The sequence below is a fragment of the Falco rusticolus genome, chromosome 2 (genome assembly GCF_015220075.1).
Source record: "Falco rusticolus isolate bFalRus1 chromosome 2, bFalRus1.pri, whole genome shotgun sequence".
Classification (NCBI taxonomy): domain Eukaryota; kingdom Metazoa; phylum Chordata; class Aves; order Falconiformes; family Falconidae; genus Falco; species Falco rusticolus.
The window spans coordinates 85,817,822-85,837,144 of NC_051188.1; the positions used below are offsets into that span (position 1 = coordinate 85,817,822).

The 19,323-nt window shown below is 35.8% G+C and overlaps 1 protein-coding gene across 12 annotated transcripts in view; it reads left to right on the forward strand.

Annotated features, from left to right (window-relative positions):
* DMD (dystrophin) overlaps nt 1-19,323 on the forward strand; it is a 1,095,710-nt gene that overhangs the window by 783,190 nt on the left and 293,197 nt on the right. For all 12 annotated transcript variants that reach the window (XM_037376983.1, XM_037376984.1, XM_037376980.1 and 9 more), the window contains one exon: nt 12,285-12,402. In XM_037376983.1, the coding sequence (XP_037232880.1) occupies nt 12,285-12,402 (118 nt within the window). The remainder of the gene's footprint in view (nt 1-12,284; nt 12,403-19,323) is intronic.

The window sequence follows — 19,323 nt, forward strand, 5'->3', positions numbered from 1 at the left end:
ATCTGATTTCCATATGCAATGTCTCTTATGCTGTGGAAGAGAGTTGGAAACGTTCTCCTTTGATCTACTGTGACATTAGAAAACAACAAACCATCATGACTCAAGAGTATACCTTGGCTTACATGGTGAATCTGTTATAATTATTTATTATCTCTTAATGCCTGCACATCTGCATCAGTAATTAAAATTTTAAAGGAAGCTAAAATTTTACAAGCTGATAAAGGTCTTTGTAGTTTTTCAGAACTACATTTGAATTTTGGATTTTTTTGGTGTTTTATTTTGAAGAAAGATAGGGGTCATACTCAAAGTTAAAACATCCTTATTTACACGCTAATCTACACCTGGAATATAGAGTAAGAAAAAATGAAATTACAGCAGTTATTCCACTGTCAGGAATCTGTTTAGAAAAAGAAAAAAATTCTGATCACACTTCTCTATTACCCCAGTCTTAATAACATCCTACACTAATGCTATTGGTGTTGCACTAATTTGGCATTCTCGGTCAACATCACTCAAGTTAATATGACAAATGTGTTACTTTAGGTACCTGTACACCACCAACTGTCATCCTTCATTCCTCATGTACCCATCTTCAGTAAAGCAGCTCATCCATTTTGCTTTTCCATTGTCAGTTTGCTCCTGTTGCTTTTTGTTAGAGTCATGTCCCTGTTTGTTTTGCCTCTGAACTTTCTAGCACAAGGTGCAGACCGACTGCAAAAGGAGGGCCATACAAGTAAGCTGGCATAGTGGCATCATGGTGGCTGCCACATCAACTAGAACTGATCAGCCAGTGGCACCTCTGTAGCCCTTGCAACCTCTTCCAAGAAAACAGCTGATATAGAGTATAAGGACACACTGAGCCGTAACTCTTAAACTTGTCAGTGCTTCAGAGGGTGGGGTTTTTTGGTCTTGTTTTTAACCAGAATATACTGTGCTGCCATGGATAAATAAACTGATGTTGCTTTTAGCTGGTTCATCGGGACTAAAAGGTAATGGCATCTGTTCTGTCTTGTGTGTAATATTTCACTTTATTTCTTAGTGTGGTTGTTTATCCCTGCTTTTATGATCCTCAGCACATGTTTCTAAAGAGTTCTTCAAATCCCTTGGACAATGGCTACAATTTACATCTTTGCATTTTCTAATGCTTGGAGAGAAGGTATTTAGAAGGGTATGCTGGAGGGATAAAGCAGAAGCTACAGAAATAGTAGCTTCCTAAACTCAGTTTTCTTTTGTTAAAAATGAATAGCTGACAAAAAATAGTATTTGCCTTCAAATGTAGCTCTCAAGTAACATAAATCTTATTGGGTTTTTTTGTCTGGTGGAAAAAGCCGCTGGAAAGAAGTGTAACAGCATATGTGTATGTGATAATTTTCAAGAGACAAGAAGGAATAAAAGGTCAGAAAGTTAAATAAGAAAAAATTTCCAAGATAGATATATTTTTCAGCAGCATAGACTGTAAAATACCTCCCAGTTTTGCAAGGTGGTATTTGCAAAAAGCCAGTGACCTCAGTCTGGAGTCCTTCCAGGATTTAGCCCTTGAAGAACTGCTTGTCACAATCTAGCAATGCTCTCATTTCCATAGGGACATAGAAATCATTAATTATTAAAAATGTAACACATTTGGAAGCTCTTGTTTCCACCTCCCAATATGGCCTTTCAGTTAAACTAACTTTGTTATGGTAACGGGGAGGGGGTGAGCAGGAGACAGGGTCCAGATGCATCTTAACAGTCTCCTAGTTAATTTGGGTTCTTCACCCCTGGAGAACAAACCCCATCAGTCCTTAGCTTATCCTCTGTATGGTATGATATTATCTTGCACCTTACTAGTTTAGTGAGTAAAAAGTGAAAATATCACAGATCAGGTAAGGCCAAATTTTCAGATATCTTAAACATGAAAATGATTATTCCAGAATTTTATATCTCTCTCATTGTGTGTATTCTAAAGAGTGACTAAAAACCAAGTTCTATTTCTCTAAAGCAAGGGAATTACTGCAACGAAACAGTATGTTGCAATGCACAGAAAATCTTGTCTCTGGAAAAATGTCAGTATTTCAAAACTACTTTACAAAGATAACAGAGAAGGATATTTTTACTTTTAATGGTGAAGTTTATTCCAAGGTTATTTTTATTTTGCCAGGAACATTTATTATATTCATAAGTAGTTTGTAATAGTATTCCAAGAAATCTCCTCTGTTTTTACCAGACAATGATTCTGAAGCTCATTGTCTCTCAGGCCTCAGTTACAGAACAGAAATCAAAGGCAGGCCGTTAATTTTGAAGTTTGTTTTCCTTTGGTTCCGTCTTTGTTACTGTGAAAGCCCACTGCAAAATCAGTAAATGTATCTATATATATTTCTATATAGCTGTGTGTGTATATGGAAATACACATATAAAGCAAATTATTAGTTCCTGCATTTATTACCATGGTGTCATTCGACTTTACTAGTGATTCTTTCTTTTCTGTTCACATCAGATGTATTTCTGAAACTATCATTCAGACAATAAAACTGTACTCTCTGGAAAAGAAAAATGCTAAATTTCCTTCCACTGAAGTAGAATTGTGTGGCTCCTCTGAAAGCTACTGATCAATGTCTGCACCTTCTGCCTCAAGCAATCGTTACAGATGAAATACATTAACTGTTTGTAGTAAGAGTTCCTCTTGTCTGAACAAGAAATAGCTCCAGTTTTGTGCTTAACTTTATGCTTAAACATTGTTCTCAGTCAGAAATTGATTAAATATATTTAAATTGCATTATATCTGTGTGAGGGAAGGGGAACCAAGTAGGACTGATACTGATTTGAGGAAACAGATGTTGAAAATTTATCTTAGATAAGCTGGCATTGTAGAGGAATTAAAATTAAATTCAAAATATATTTTTAATTTCTCATAGATTCATAGACTTCAAGGTCAGAAGGACTGCTATCATCATATACTATTTATGAAACCATAATCCATGGAATTTTACATGGGGAATCCTCTTGCTCTTCAAAACTCTGTCTGACTATCTACTACAAAAATAAATTAATGTGGTCTTGATTTACACAATTCTATCACAAATCTCCTATATTCTTTAGTCCTCTGCTTTAATTTTTAAATGGACTTACTATTAAGAATTTACACCTTTTCTGTTTGAACTTTTCTGCCTCCAATTTCTAGCCAATATACCTTTCCAACAATGTTGTTTCCATAATTAATATTTGCTGTATTATCTGAGAACTCTCTTCAGCGGTCCTGATCATGAGCGAATTTATCCTCTGCATCAAGCTGTACTTGACCAACAGGTGGCACCACAGAATGACAGAAAAGTCTAGAATGAGGTGTAATTGCATACTGTAGATGCCTTTTTCACAGCCCTAAGAGCCCTGTCCGGCTCTGCTGGTGCTCGGCTGTACAGTAGTGCCATTTGCTGTGCTCCTTCAGTTTGGCTTTTGCCTGTGAAAGCTCTCCCAACCTGCTCCGCAGAAGCTTAAAATCCAGTACCCATCTTTAGAGTAAGCTCTCCCTCACCTGCCTCCCATGAACATGTGCTTTAACGTGCCAGGTGTTCTCCACCAGCATATCAAAAGGGCATTCACTGGAAATGCAGGAGGAATTGCTGCTACCTTTTTCTTTCCCGTTATACATTTTCTAGTGGATAAGGCATCAATCCCGGTAGTGAGTCACCTGCTTTCAGTGTCTTTATCTCCCACTTTTCAGAAATGTCCCTTACACCAGGCTGTTCTGGTCAGTATTGGTCTGTGCCTTTTCTGTTGAATTGGCACCGTTGCTCAGAAAAAGAGTTGAGGAGTCCCACGACAGGAAAGAGAACGCAAGGACAAGGACCTGGCCCTTATCACCAGGACACCCATCACCAGCGGCAAGACAAGGAATGCTTGTGTGTTTTTGCTAGTCACACAGTGGTGTCTCTCCACACAGTCTATGTGTGGCTGAGTTCCCTCCTGAGGCATCTACTCTCCACCCACTTTTCACATTACAAAGTGACTGGGGGACCTAATTCAGCTACAGTTCCTACTTTAGCTACATGTAGTGATGCTCAAGTGTGCAGCACTTACATCTGTTTCTCAACCTGCCTCATAGCTTCTCACATCATGAAGGATAAATTACAGGTTTTGAGTGTTAAATAGGATATTTTCAAAAGACTGCTGTCTCTGTGACACTGCTGAGACAAGATGGTATTAATAATTTACAGACTTCTGCTGGCAATTGAGAAGTTGAGCTTTCCCCTTTGAAATTAGTTATAAAGGTAAGTCTTGCCCAGTCCAAACTCATAATAACCCATTTTTGCAGTACACCATTGTTTTGTCTTCATAATCTTCACATCTTTTAAAGCAAATATTTTTCCTGGACTTGAAATATCCACATTATATATATTTCCTTCCTTCCTTCACTCTTAATGAAATAGGAACAATATCAGAATTTTTCAAGTTTCTACCTTTACCTTCTGTGTTATTGCTAGACATAATTAAGTGCATAGTTATGGAAATATGGGGGAATAAAAACTAGAAGTGAAACAAAGAAACAAGCACAACAGAACAAAGCAACAGAAATTAAAGATAGAGGTATAGCTCTAGGACTAAAACTTTTCTGAATATACCAGAAAGGTTTAGGTACTGAAATTAGGCTTGTTACTTTGTATGATTCTAATTTTTCAGAATGACAATGAGATATGGATAAAGATAAGGATACAAGTGACTCAATTTGGCTAACGCTATTCCAGAGTTATTCCAACACTTCTTATCGGACATTGTAAATAAAAAATGCCTTCCTCCAACATGTTGCACACAGAGAAAGTTAAATACTATTAAATTCACTGTAAGAAACAATTGATGTAACAGCTTTTGTTTTATTTTTCAAGAGCAAACCCAAACAAACCAGATGAAATTGTCTTTCTTCATTTTACATTATTCTTGACAAAATTGTCTAGTGTCATAACGTACTAAAGAAAAACTGATGAGCAAATAAATAAAGAGCAAATGATGCTCTGCCAATCCATTTTACTCTTCTTAATTGTTTTATACTTGCTATTACTGGAAAAAAACTTCCAGTAAAAGTAACCCAAGATTTCCCGATTCTGTAGCAGAAACTGCGGAAGTCATTCTATGTTTGGTTTCTTCAGGGCATAAAATTGATTCAGGCTAATCTTTTCCTTAGAAAATTGGATAATTTGGGGACCAAATAATAGGAGAAATAAAACTGTAACTTTTGCAAATACACATTCCACAAATGGTAGCTATGGGCTGAGAGACTTTGGTTCTGCTGACTAATAGAGAAACTGGGGAAGCTCTGTAGCTCCTAACAGTGGTTCCCAGTCATTAAGTTGTTTAGTGTCATAAGATACCCTGGAATAGTTTTGCCTGATAGTTTAGACGCTCATACTTTATTGCAAATAAAAGTAGTATTGAATAGCCACGTTGTATGGGGTCAAAAGGTTGTAATTCCATACACAGTTCACGTATACTCAGATTTATCCTTAGAGCTGTAATCCAGTTTCAGTCTTGAATTCTTACAGGTGATTTATCACTGTGTTCTGCTAGTTGAATGGATTTTGTTATAGCCAAACACCCAAATCTTTTAAGTGTTGTTCCACTTGTTACAGATACACCTTTAGCTTTATTCCTTTTTTCTGGCAATGGCTACAATAGAGTGAATTCCTTTTATCTGAGAAGGTTTGCGAATGAATCAATGTTAAGCTGTAATTTTTTCCTAATCTCTTCTCCATCTTCTCTCCAAACTGGCCACTGGATGGACTCTAGTGCAGTCCTCTACAGGAGATCTAGTACATTGCGTCCTTACATCTCTGCAGCCAATTTTCCTAGCCTGAAAATATTTTCAGCTGTAGGGTGAATTTTTATTTGCTTCCACCTTTTTATTTCTAAGGCTAGGGCACATCCTGCTTTGCTGGACCTGCTTCAAATCATATTATCTTTGTCTTGCAACCTACGTGTATGCCATCTTTTCCCTAGTGTCAGTATCCAATTTGGTGGTTGGTCTGTGAGGATGGTAAAAAAATCTCAATGGGCCTTGGCTGCCTTTTGGCCTCTCAGGAGTTCTCAGTCTTGTACCTAACCTGTGACTCTGAGCCATGCTGCATGTACTTTTCCTTTCCAACTACCCCATTTGTGGATGAGCAAAAGGCAATCTGCCTCCTGCAGTTCTGGAGCAACATAGTTGATTTCCCTGTGAACTCAGAATTTTAAGCATTTTTTCTTCTTCTACATTTCGGTCACCTTTCCTTAAAGATCTTGCTACACCTGCTCTCCCAAAATCCTTTTCTGTCAACAAATGGGGAGCAGGGGAGGAAGAGAGAGGGTGAGTATTACCCTAGCTCCAGCCATCACCATCATCTTATGTTGCTGATCAAAGCATGGAGTCTCAAATTATAGACTCCCCTTTCTGCTTGGTTTGGTTAGTGTGCGTCAAAAGCATGTCACACTTTTCACTGTATAACTTTCTAATATTAACCAGAATTCATAAGTTATAAAGGAACAGTTCTTAGATTTTTACAATGCCACCAACATAATTTGTTGAGTGACTGACACAAAAAGCATACAAGAAGTTCTGTGATGCTTTATTCATGTATCTAATGAGACAGCTGATACGCTGTCACTGGTGGCTTTCCCACAGCATCACTGATGAGGTTGATATATTTACTAAGACAGTGGTTAGAGCTACTTATGCTGTTCTTATGAGTGGGCTTTAAGTGGGCATAAAAATATGTTTATGAAAACTTAAGCTGCATAAATCAATCAGACAAAATCAAATCATAGTGTCCAGTCTGTTAATGTTTTGATTTCACTGACAGGTACAAATCAGCTAGGAACACTGTTAAATAGTAATTCTAGACACTCTTTCTTATTTTCCTAAAATTATACGTGCTTTGGAGCAAAACCACAAAGCAGCTAATAGCCAAGAGAAAATTTCTAAAAATTAAACTCCTCAGCATTGTATTGCTTTCATTATTTCATAACTTTATGTTTAAATGTAGACAGTATGTAAATGATAGTTTTCTCTTGTATTCCCTTTCTGCTTAGTGACAAGAAAACAAATTCAAATTGTGCTTGGGAGGAATAACTTAACAAAGCCAATTTTATTATGCAGATGAATTGTAGGTGTTGCATATCTGCATTTTCTGAAATTGTTAGCAAGCATTTTTCCAAAGCTTTCTAGGTGTGTATATAACACATTATATTTAGAGAACCAACCAGCCTTAAGAAACTCAATTGTTTTAAGTGAAAGTTGTCAAACCTATACATTTTACTCAGGAAGTAATTGTTTCATCTTTTATTTAAAAATAAGGTTTGGTGTCTAAAGTTTTGAAAAGGATGAGCAAATAACTTCTTCAAAAACATTTAATAAAATGATTCTTTTGCAAAGAAAATAATGGTGAGTTTGGAGGAGTGAATAGGTTCTTAAGAAGAAAAGTATATCTTTCTTCTCTCTTACATTCCTATTGAGTTCATTTAATTGTGCTTCTGTGGTCCACTTGTTCATTTCATTAAACAAGGTTGGGAGAGGGCCAAAATAAACCATCCCTAACAGTTTGGAAGTTTTAGTCTTCAGTCACGGGTTGTTTATGACAGAATGGCGCTTCCAGTTTGTTCTAAATATTGAAATCTTCTCTAAATCTCCTTTTTGACCAACATTTTTTCCGATCATTCACTGTTAACATTCTCACCTAGTAAAAAAAAAATAAATCTATAAAATAGGTAGCAAAATATATTCGACTGGTAGCATGTAAATTTGCAGAAAACTTAAGAAGACCTGGTAGTCATTACCACTGCAGAAGACTCCTCAGTTAAACACTAAGAAGGAACTGTGGGACCTAGTTTACCCAATAATCTTTCTGTTTTGTTATTGGATTTTAATTACTTGTTTTCAGAGACGTTTTTCAGCTTAGGAATATAAAACAGTTATGAAGTAGACCCAGAGCCTTTCTAAAGAAGCATACAGACTGAGGCACAATCATATATAATGTTGCAGAATGGCAAGCTTAACTCCCACTTATATGTTTGAAGTTCAGCAACGGCACATGAAAAGTCCTGGCTTTGGTGTGATAAAGCACTTGCCATAAAGTCAGGAAAAAAGGAAAAAAAAAATAGATTTTAAAGATCCTATCTTTTATACAAACTGCTACACACATGGCTAGAGTGACAAATATGCAGGCTGTAGCATGCTGTATATTATGAAGCTAGAGAATATTTTAATTCTGTCTCAAATCTTGCAGTCCTACCAAGAATTTGTCACACTTCACCTGTTTCAGTTTTTCAGTTTATTTTTTAGCAATTTTTATACAAGTTATTTCAGTTGCTGACTTAAACAATTTGTTCCATACCTCAATCCCCATTTTGTGAAAAGAAATCATAAAAGTTAGGAACCTGAAAATTGGATATTTTCTTTTGAGCAGCTGCTGTCCACAAATGTGGAAAGATTGCTAAAAGTGAGTAGCACCACTTTCTAACAAACTGTAGGCAGGTTTGATGACTGAATCTCATCTTTCCATTACTGTGCTGTCACCAAGCATTATTATGCTGGCACTCACAGATGTATGGAAGCAAAAGAAAAGCTCTTTTTGGGTTTAAAGATGTATTTGTACAACCATAGATGTCAATGGTCCTTCTTAATTGTTGATACACATGCTGAATTACATTTATTATTAAACACAAATTTCTTGATTAAAATGTAATTTATAATGTTTTGCAGAATACATGACTGTGCCTTTACAGAACACGAGGTAAATGACAGTAAAGGGAAATCATATGCACAAGAAAACAGGTGTTTATTAGAAAAAAAAATAATAATCCTATTAGTGTAACTGACTCCCTAAGTCTTTGTCCCCGTGATTTTGGTGACCTGATGGGTACTAGATAAATTTATGTTTAATTTATTAAGTTCCTTTCATAATATTTTTTTTTTCTGTATTACCTGTTTTTACGTAGCACGTGTGTTTCAGTGTGCTTAAATTCCAAACCGGAGGCATCTGGTCTGTTGCATCTGCTGTGCCTCCACCAAGGTGCCACTATAAAATTTTTCTTCCTGTGGCAGTTGTAACAACATATAATAGTGTCTACTTAGCTTTCTGTTGAGGATCCGGTTTTACATTAACTATTTGGCTGAATTTATAAAAGTTTTTAAAAGTATCTCCATACTTGAATTGTTTCTGATTTTGGTTTTGGGTTTTATCTTTGTTTGTTTTAGATCGTTTCAGTTAATACTTGAAACATATTAGTTTTATTTTATTCCCTAAAATTTTATTTGACAGTCTTTTAATTTGTATTCTTCAAAGCACTTATCTTTCTAGCATAATTATTTGTATTTTTGTTACCCACAAAATCAATTTGTATGATTAGTTTGTTCTATCACAGAATATTTTTCTGAATTTGATAATACTTTAAGTGGAGCTCAAGTATTGCTGTTTATTTCATGCTACAGGATAACAGGAAGGCTCAGGAGTAATGTGCTTTAGTAGCTACTCCTCCAAGTTTCCATCCGGGTTTGTGTGTGCAATTTAGGTTCCGTGTGGAATGTATATTTATGAAATCTTTAAGATTGTACCAATTGGTAACATTGTACCAATAAACATCATAACAATTTTACAGTGATTTTAATTAATAAAATTTTACTGAAAAAAAATGAACATTGTTTGGGTAAGGTTCTCAGACACTTCCTATTAAATCAAAGAAAAAATAAATTAGTTTGAGGAACATTGCTTTTTCCTTATTCTGAGTGATTACCTTTCTAAGACTAAGATAAAAACCAATTTCAAGAATCTTCAGATCTCTTCATAGTATAAGGGTTTCAAGATGTCCTTCATGGCCTTTCAAAAATGCACGTTAGTATATCCAGCAGAAAGTAATTTTATTCACATTAAATGGCAGAGGGAAGGATGTCCTCACAGTCCATATAGGGATGACGTTGTGTCCCTGAGGGAACAGCAGAGCTAGCAAGACTCACTTTAAAGAGGCATTGCTAGTTTTCCTAAGTATCCAATTCAGGAACTGCAGATAGGTCTTGTGGGTAAATCTTCTGTAAGCACTTAAATATACATCTGTTCCATTTGCTCATTTTGGTACCAAGCTAATCCTTACTGAGCAGTCCTTACCTATTGCTTTGTTTCATACTAGATTTCATATAGCAGAAGCTTTCTTCTGTGGTACAAACACAGCGTTTAATGTCTGGTTGGAGACTTAGGCTGGATCAGATAAATCATTCTCCTATTCAGTATATCAAATATAAGAATTATGTTTAGGAAACCTTAGGGACCAGTTTAGAGTCACTGTTGGCCTAAGATCTTAGAATCGCTGAAATTGCTTTTCTTCTTCTGAACAGTGTCTGGGTAGGGGCAGGAGAGAGAAAGGAAAATATTACTTTGGAGGCCACAGAATGATCTGAGTATGTTTTATGTGTTTTAACGTTCCTTCTATGCAGTCCATTTTGGCAATACGTATAATGCAGATGTTAGGCTGCAATGGGACTGTTTTTTCTATTGTGAAATTCATGTCACTCATTAACTGGTCTTCCTAGAAAATAGAGTTTTGAAGGCACGTAAATCTCTAGAGGTAGTACTTGCATCAGTAGATTTTATTTCTTTTTCTTGAGTGCTTTCACTAAAGAGGGACTTCTAACGAGAATTTTTTTCCTCACTTAATTATGCAAGCTGCCACTTTAACCACGTGTCTCTGTATGCAAGCCAATCAGTATACAAGTGAAAAAATACCATCCAGACTTTTGGGTATGAGTTGAGAGAGCCAGTTATAATAGATTTTCAAAGAACTTCTGATACAGAAGTTAAAGGCAAGAATTCTGCAGGGTGTAGCTGAAGAGCTTGTAACTGAACAAAAATGAAACTGTGGAGCTTTTAGATTACTTTTGACGGTACACGCTGTAGTTACTGGAATTGATATCCTCATGCTCTTTTGTTAATATCATTGAACAGAAGATGATATAAGGCCTTTACCTGTCACCTTCAACTTGGTGAAATCATGTAGCTCTAATCTCAGGTTGGAGGGCCAAATTTAAGATCAGGCTCTGCAGGTCTTTTCCACCTAGTACAGTCAGTGAACAACAGCTTGTTAAATTAAAGTATGATTATTTAGAATAAAAGCATTTGGGGATGAGGGAAGACTTTAAAGACAATTAAATACTCAAGATACATAGTGGGCCAGGTGAGCATGCTAGCAGATTATCTAGCATTGTCTACATAGAAAGCCTGAAAAATAAAAATCCTCCATTGACCTTTGGTGTCAGCTTAATATCTGATATACTGTACCTACTAGGTATCTGACAGCATACTTTTCTGTTCAGGTGATTCAAAATTGTAGTCAGGAAAAAAATAATATCCTCATAATTTGGTAATAAATATTGCTACTTCTAACTCGTAAGACTGGGAAATCTAATGAGCATCTTTTCTGGAAGCTACATGATAGGGATTTGAAGTTGCTAGATTTGGTCAATGTCTTTTAAACACGTGCTTGAATGCTTCTTACCTGGGAAATCATTGAGCTGATGCCTTGTTTGCTCTTCAGTAATCCTTAAAAATCATGTAAACTAATATATGCATAAATCTTATATGCTTTACTTTCAAACATTTCCATTATCTCTCAAGCTATGTTGTTGTAGTTTTTATTACCTCTTAAAGACCATAAGTCATGGTCTTTAAGCTCATCTTTTTCTCTAAAACTTTAGATCCACTTCTTTCTAGTCAGATTGCGTGGCCTTTCTGTATCCATTTGACTAATATATAAATTATTGTGAGTTTAATTACCTTTCTACTAGGCAAGATGTCAGGACAGAAAAAGAAGTATTAACAGTCTTACATTGGCCTTAACCCCACAGATAGTAATTAAACAGTCTTAAAATATTAAGAAACAAACATTATTAATTAAATTTCACGAGTTACTAGGAAAATTCTGCCTAATCTGGTAAGAATGTGAGCCCCTGTATCTTTTAAAAATATATAATGTAAAATCTAAAAGAATATAGATGAATACTATCCTTCTATAGCTTTATAGAGGAAAATAGCTTAACTTTGCATAATTTGATGGGTTAAAAAAATTGTAATTTTATATGTATTTTTACAAGTATTTTTACAAGTTATACTTGGATTTTTTATGTTAAGAATAACAACATTATTTGGAAGGTCTAGACCAAATTATTCATATTATTTGAAATAGCAGTCTTTCAGCTTTAGGTCAAGCTGGCACAAAGAAAAGTCTCTATGCATGGTCTTCTCAACAGCTCTACATGCTTTTTTCTTTGTTTTATTTTTGTACTTGTGTGTAACTAGGCAATACTACAGGATCTGGAGCAAAGACGTCCCCAGCTGGATGAACTAATAACTGCAGCACAAAATCTAAAAAACAAGACAAGCAATCAAGAGGCCAGAACAATAATTACTGACCGCAGTAAGTGGTGATTCTGCTATCATATGATGTTTCAGCAAATATGGAAAATCTTGTAATACTTGATGAGCATAGCATTTTTCAGACACTTTATGTCTTTGCCATGAGGGAGAGTTCCATCAGGAGAGAGTTCTCACAGATTTTCCAAATTGCATATAGAAGAAATGCAAGTGAAAGTCATTGATCATATATTTCACATTTTTCACCTTAATTTCATATTGCTTGTCTTTATAGTGGAAGCATATTGTAGAAAATCTGGAGTATGATCACTATAGATAAAGCAATAAATTTATTCTTAAACAAGGTGGAAAAGAAGAAATCACAGAGTGCAGCCATAGGCTTGTAAGATGTTTTCAATTCCATCCTTCATAGTACAGCCACAGCCTCTTTCATCTCCTCTCAGTTGATGCACAAGTCTGACAATGCTCTGTATTAGTCTGTAGTAGTTCTTCAGTTCTGGTTTCCCTTTCCAGAATTAACCAACTAGCTGTGTCTAAGGTGGAAAAATTAGTAAATTACACTTTAGAATTCTACTGAAGACTTAGTCTTGTCACCCTTGGACATGTCCTTATGCTCTTCACTATAGATAAAACACACTGTCAAGGTCATGTTATAAAAGCAGCCCTTTGTGGTGGCCTGTTATATATCTTCAGTTATTGAGTACTCAGGACTGAAAACTACAAAAAAATAATTTCTTATGGTCCTAGAGGTCTCCTGTAGTGCTTAGAGAAGACCCAAGCCAAATGGTTTGCATGTGGACACAGTCAATTCACTTTATGTGGATACAAACTGTTCCGTACATCTTGGCCTGGAAACCAGGGATTGTTCCCTGAAACGGATGACTCTGAAGGTGTACATAGGCTAAACTTCCTTATCCCAATAATTAAAAGTAGATGTGTATTTATTTATTTATTACCTCCTTTTTTATTATTATTTCATCAGGTATAGTACTTTCCATAATAAGCTAAAATCACATTGCATGTTTGAACTGTATTGTAGTTAGTAGCACAAACAGATATTACTTAGACTACATCCTATGTAAAATCATATTGTTTAATTGCTATTCTCTTCCTGGCCTTGAAACATATTACTAAGACACAGAAAAACTATTTGTTTTATTTGAAGTTTGAGAAGAAATGGTAGTGCTTATATATTACTTAAGCTCCTGTTCCTGTTTGACATGCAAATTAATTTTGGAACTATGTACTTAGTTGAATTCAGATTAAGTGTGTACATATACCTTAACTTTACAGTGCTTATTCAAAGCCAACAGATGTAGTAATCCTACCAGTATTTTCTAGTATGTTTTCATTTTTAATTCTGAAAAGAGTCTTCTGAGGATAAGAGTTGTAGACTTTATGTGAAATGCAAGCATAATTCTTATCTGCCCTCATGTGAATTGTATGCATGACTAAATTTTGTTCTGTTGGAAAACTGCACTTCACTTTAAGTGAAATTGCCTTCTAAGAGAGATTAAATGCTTCTTTCTCATAAAGTAAAAAAAAAAAGGAAAGCAAGCTATCAGACTGTAAATCATGAATGAGTATGTGGTAACCCAACTATATTACAGCTTGCATCTATGGCTAGCAGTATAGTGAATATATTTTATGAGATGATTTCTTAGTTTTTATCTTTAAGAATTCCCAAAATGATTAGTTGGTTTTGAACTTAAGGTATACAAGATTAGTTTTTGCTGTGATTTAGCATTAATTTTCTATGTTAATACTTTCAATATCCTTGTCTGCAAAAGTGCAACTTATGATGCAGTAGATAGAGGTCATGTTCCTTCATGTTCTTTCAAGTACATCTTGTTGTAGTGTAGCATCTTCTAACATCATCCTGTTGTTAATAATGACATAGTTTTAAAGTAAACAGAATATTTATTGTCAGAAATACACAGGGTCTGTGTTTCTGCACTTGGGGGAGATAAAGTATGATCAGGGCCATTTTTGATCCAGTCTTCTGAGGCAGCAAACTAGATTTATTGAGGTTTTTTCATGCTTAGTTAGTTTGTATTTATGCAGTTGTAGGTTGTACTAAACACTATTCAAGAAGTATTTATTGCTTTTGAATTTTAAGGAGATCATGATATTTCTAGGGGGAAAAAAATAATGCTAGAACTTTACAAAGTGACACATAAGGTTTTTCTGAATATATGCCAAATGTGGCATACTGTCATCTAAAGTACTTCCTAACTACCGTTGTTCTTTTGATTTTTAATGGCATAATTCCCACCCCCCCCACCACCCCATCACCCCCCATATGTTGCATGAAGAAGATGGAGATTTCTCTGTCTGGTTAGATTTAGGCCTGGTAAACACCTGTATAGACAGGATCCACTTGTTCTTGCTGCAGCTACTGTAGGGGTAGTTCACCCCTCCCTTCACAGTGCTATACTGTCTTGAACATAGGAAGACTCCTCCCATCCCCAGCACAGCTGGGGTGCTCTAACTGTGTGCTGTTTAACACAGCTACTCTGAAGTTTGCTGTGCTGTACAGTGCTCTCACCTAGTGCAGTTTTGCCTTGCAGTCCAGCACATACTGAGCCCGGCCTACTGCACCAGCGTGTTGTCCCCATGTCTATCCCCAGAAATCTTGCTCGCAGCGAGAGCTGAACCCTGGACCAGAGAACCTGCTCTAGCTGCTAAGGGTGCGCTTTCCCCACAGCCCTAGAGAGCGTCCCCTCCATTACACTTGGACTTTGCACCAGAGTACTGCTACAAGTCCTCCCTGCCTACCTCACCTGCAGACTCTTTCCAATGTCCTGTGATTTTTTTCCCCTCTTCATGAATACAAATAGGTTGCCATGGTTATGTCTTAGCAGTTATAAGTATTCATTCAGTCTATGCAGTTTCATGACCTGAGCATCAGCATGGTGTCGTTCATGCTCCTCTGCAGCAGCTGTGTACCAATCTCACATGAAGTCTTCTGTAATGTCACACTACCAGGTGCCAAATGCTTCGGAGCCCATCCTGAAGGAAAGGGAGTGCAGGGCTGTGCTGCACTGGTCTGTCACGTAGGAGCTGATAGACTTGACTATACCTAGTGCGCTGCCTCTCCCCGGGCTGCAGCATGGGATCTCACACTCTCAGAAGTAAAAAGCTGAAAAGAGGAGCTAATTCGTACAGATATGTTGTTCATTGCCTTTTGCTATTAAGGTGCTAGTAAAAAAACCCAACACAATCATCTGGCCAATATCACTGAACAAATATATTCTAAGTCCTAAATGAGACTCGTAGCTACTCTACAAGACAGCTCCTCGTCATACATTCTTGATCACAGGATGTGTCAGCGTGCCATCAACTGGAATTAAAACCCTGAAGGTTCTGACTTCTGCATTAACAGTAGGAACTCATAAGTCATTCTGCTTGCAGAAATATGTATATTATGCTCATTAAAGTCTAACTTTGAATTATATTTAGAAATCATTAGTGCCTTTTTTAAGATTTTAGGAAATAAAAACAGAAATTAAAAATAAGCTCATACAATTGAATTATTTCATTTGAAACTTTTTTCCCCACCCTTACTTCATTACCTGTGTGAAATTACAGGAGCTATACTACATATAAAGAACTCTGCTCTATAAAGTAAAACTTGTGTTACGTTTACACAATGTTATATTTAAATCTCTGTTTATTCCATGTAAATCATAGTTTGCTTAGAACTTATACATTAGAAAATACATAAGTATAACAGTTACTTTTAGTCTTGAGGAAAACCTGCAGGGAAAAGCAAGATTCCTCTCTGCTCTTTGAATGCCCGTGATAAAGCATTCTATTCTAACTGAACTGCTGCACAGTAATGTTTTTCTCTACATAATGCATCACAGCTCCAAAACACTTTGCTTTACTGCTGATGAAAATGTTGTTTCTTTAAATGGAATGAATTTATAAGGAACTTTGAATATAATATAGTAATTAAACTTTGAAAATTCCTTTTATTTTTTATCAGTTCCTATGTATGGAATACATAAAGCCACTAACAAGTCAATATAGAAATATACTGAGAGATAATAAAACCAAATTTGCAGTCTTAGAATTAGAAATACCAAAGTAATTTCAAAGGCTATGTCAGATCTTGCTGGATCCTGGAAATGTAAGAAACTTTAAACAGCAGGCCTTCTTACTGCTGTGTTCACACACATGCAAACGATAACAGTAGTTAACCTTTCTGCAGTTTTACTTTGCTAGTAATTTACATCCCAATCTTGTAATGTTGTTTCTGGCTGTGTAAGTGATAGAGGAGGTATGAAAATGAATATTTATAGAACTCTATGAAGAAATAATCTCTTAGTGACCAAAGAATCTCCCTTTCAAGATTATAAGAAGGCAAAGTAACACACATCTTTCTTCAGCGATTGTGTGAAATGTACTGAACTCTCAAAATATCACTTGAGAGGTTAATTAAGTTTGATTACATTAAATACATAAATAATAGCAATAGATATAAGTATTTCAATGACAACTATTTTGATTAAGAATTACACACTGGGACCAAATGATTCCTTCTGATATTTTATGTTGCAGTTTTTAAGTCCACCAATGTATGAATAATTTATAGAAGATATCTTCAGAAGACTTATTTTGGTTTTGTGGTTTGTTTTTAGTTTGTTTGGGGGTCTTCTTGGAGAAAAAAAAATGCTATGTTATAATTGGTTGTTAGGAGAGCTCTGCTTGAATCTGAATCTGAAAGAGTCTGAGTGTCTCTGTGCCACTCCATAAAAATGCCTTTATTGAATAGATTGCTGTATTTGACAGTTTTATGGCAAAATCATCAACTTGTCATCACTTCCATGACAAAGTATATAGCAACTCCATAGTGAATTACAGCTGTACTGTTCTCAACATCTTAATAAAATAGCCGTCTCCATTGTACTGCCATCAATGTGGTTTTCTCTTAGTCCTATTGAACACAAATACAGAGTTTACCACTTGAAAAAAGTAATTCATACAATCTGGAATTTGTTATCCAGTAGTAAAACTCCTTGCTTCCAGGACTGTAAAAGAAAAATGTAAGGAAATTGTACTTGTATACAGTTTGCCCAGTTATCTTGCTAGTATTTTCAAGCTGAATTATTGCATAAACCCCAGTATTCTATTGTCTGGATTCCATGTGTTTCAAGAACTTCTCAAGAACCTGAGTTATAGCTTTCCTGTGCCATAAAGATGTAAAGTTTATTAATCACCCTGATGTACCTCTTTACAGCTGAAACCTTGGTTTTCCTATGACAACTCTGTGCCATGGAAATGTAGGAAGGTATAAACCATTTGTAGTTAAAGAAACATCAATAACAAGATAAAACTAGAGTTCTGAAAGGGATAGCATGTTACTGAGTACCTCATTTGAAACCAGTTCCTTGGAACAGATTTGCTGCTGCAGGATTTGTAAGACAGTTATGGGACATTGTAAGAAGGAATAAGAAGTTATTTTGGAATGCTTCCCCTTTATGAATGGGAAATACCATGCCCCAGAAAAGTCTGAATGATTGGGGAATTACAGGCTATATATACTAGAAACATATGGCTCGGTGGACAAAGGGCAAGTTCCAAGCTGCCTACTTAAGGTGTCATAGTGCTCCCAAAAAGGCAGTGAGACTGCAAGGTGACCTTCTTTCATTTCTGTTGATATTCATGAGTGAAAGTGGCACAGATTTTTTGGTAGCCCCAGAGCTGCTAAGTGTGTTAAGTGATATGATTGTTGGTGGCTTGCTCACTTACCTTCTCAATCCCGTGAAGAGAATTAGATAATTGTGTTGTGTGGTAATTCAGGTGGAATGTAGCTGGCTACTTCTAAACCAGGTACTTCTAGATAGATAAGAACGTTCTCCTAAGATTTATGTTCCTAGAAATCAGTCTGTGGTGTATTGGATAGAGGCACTTAATTTTGCCCAAATCATTAGTGTTTATAAAATTTTGTCATCTAGCTTCCCAAAAGGCTAGGACAGCAGAATGGCTGACCAAATCCCTCATCAGGAAAACATGATGTGTACTCTCAGCTAATTGTGATCTTGCGAACTGCAAAGATAGAATACAGTGAGAAGTGTAAGGCCGTGCTGCAAGAAGAGTCTTTTCAGAAAGAGTGATAGGAAATAAAGCCTTTTAAAATACCTTTAAATAATTTCAATTAGGTCCAGAAAGGTAAAAACAAACAAACAACAAAACAACCAACACACCCTGAATGAGGAAAGCATGGTTTGGTAGAAGAATGGTTCAAACTAACAGGTTACACATTTTTGTATGATGTAGCCATGGGTATGTGAAGTTAACTGGTTGAAAAATTTTGGACATACTATCACTTGGCAGAAGGAGAACAAACTTCCTACTTTAGCCTAGGGAAGGATTTGGTATGGCATTGTGGGACAGCTGGTGTCTGAATCTGCTTTGCGTCTTTTTATAACCTCTGTTGGTCAACAGAGTTGATCAGTCAGGATACAGACAAAAAAATTCTTCTGATTTATAGTACCAAGAAAATTCAAGCCTATTTAAGATTCTCAGGATAACTTCTGTATCTTAAATGATTAGAGAAGTGTTAACATAATTTTTTGAAACATTTACCTGACTAAAACTGCCAAGAATTTGCATTTCTTCAGGAAAGCAAGCACTGAGTTATTTAGAGTTTTCAAGTATCTAATGTGAGGTTTCCGATTTATAGTGTTATAGCAATAAATCTGGTTTTATTTACATTGGATTGCAAAATTGGATCCAATCTCATTTTACAAAAGATAATTAACACTTATATAAAATATTTTAAAATCTGAAAATAATAAATGCTGAAGAGGTTTGACTTACATCTTGTCAGTGGTAGAAGAATGTTCCATTGACTTGTGTGTAGTGGCCAGATAATCAGAAACAATTTTTTTTTTCTCTTTGAGTGATACCAGATATATGCAGTCAATTTTTTATGTTAAAGGACTGGTGTTAATAA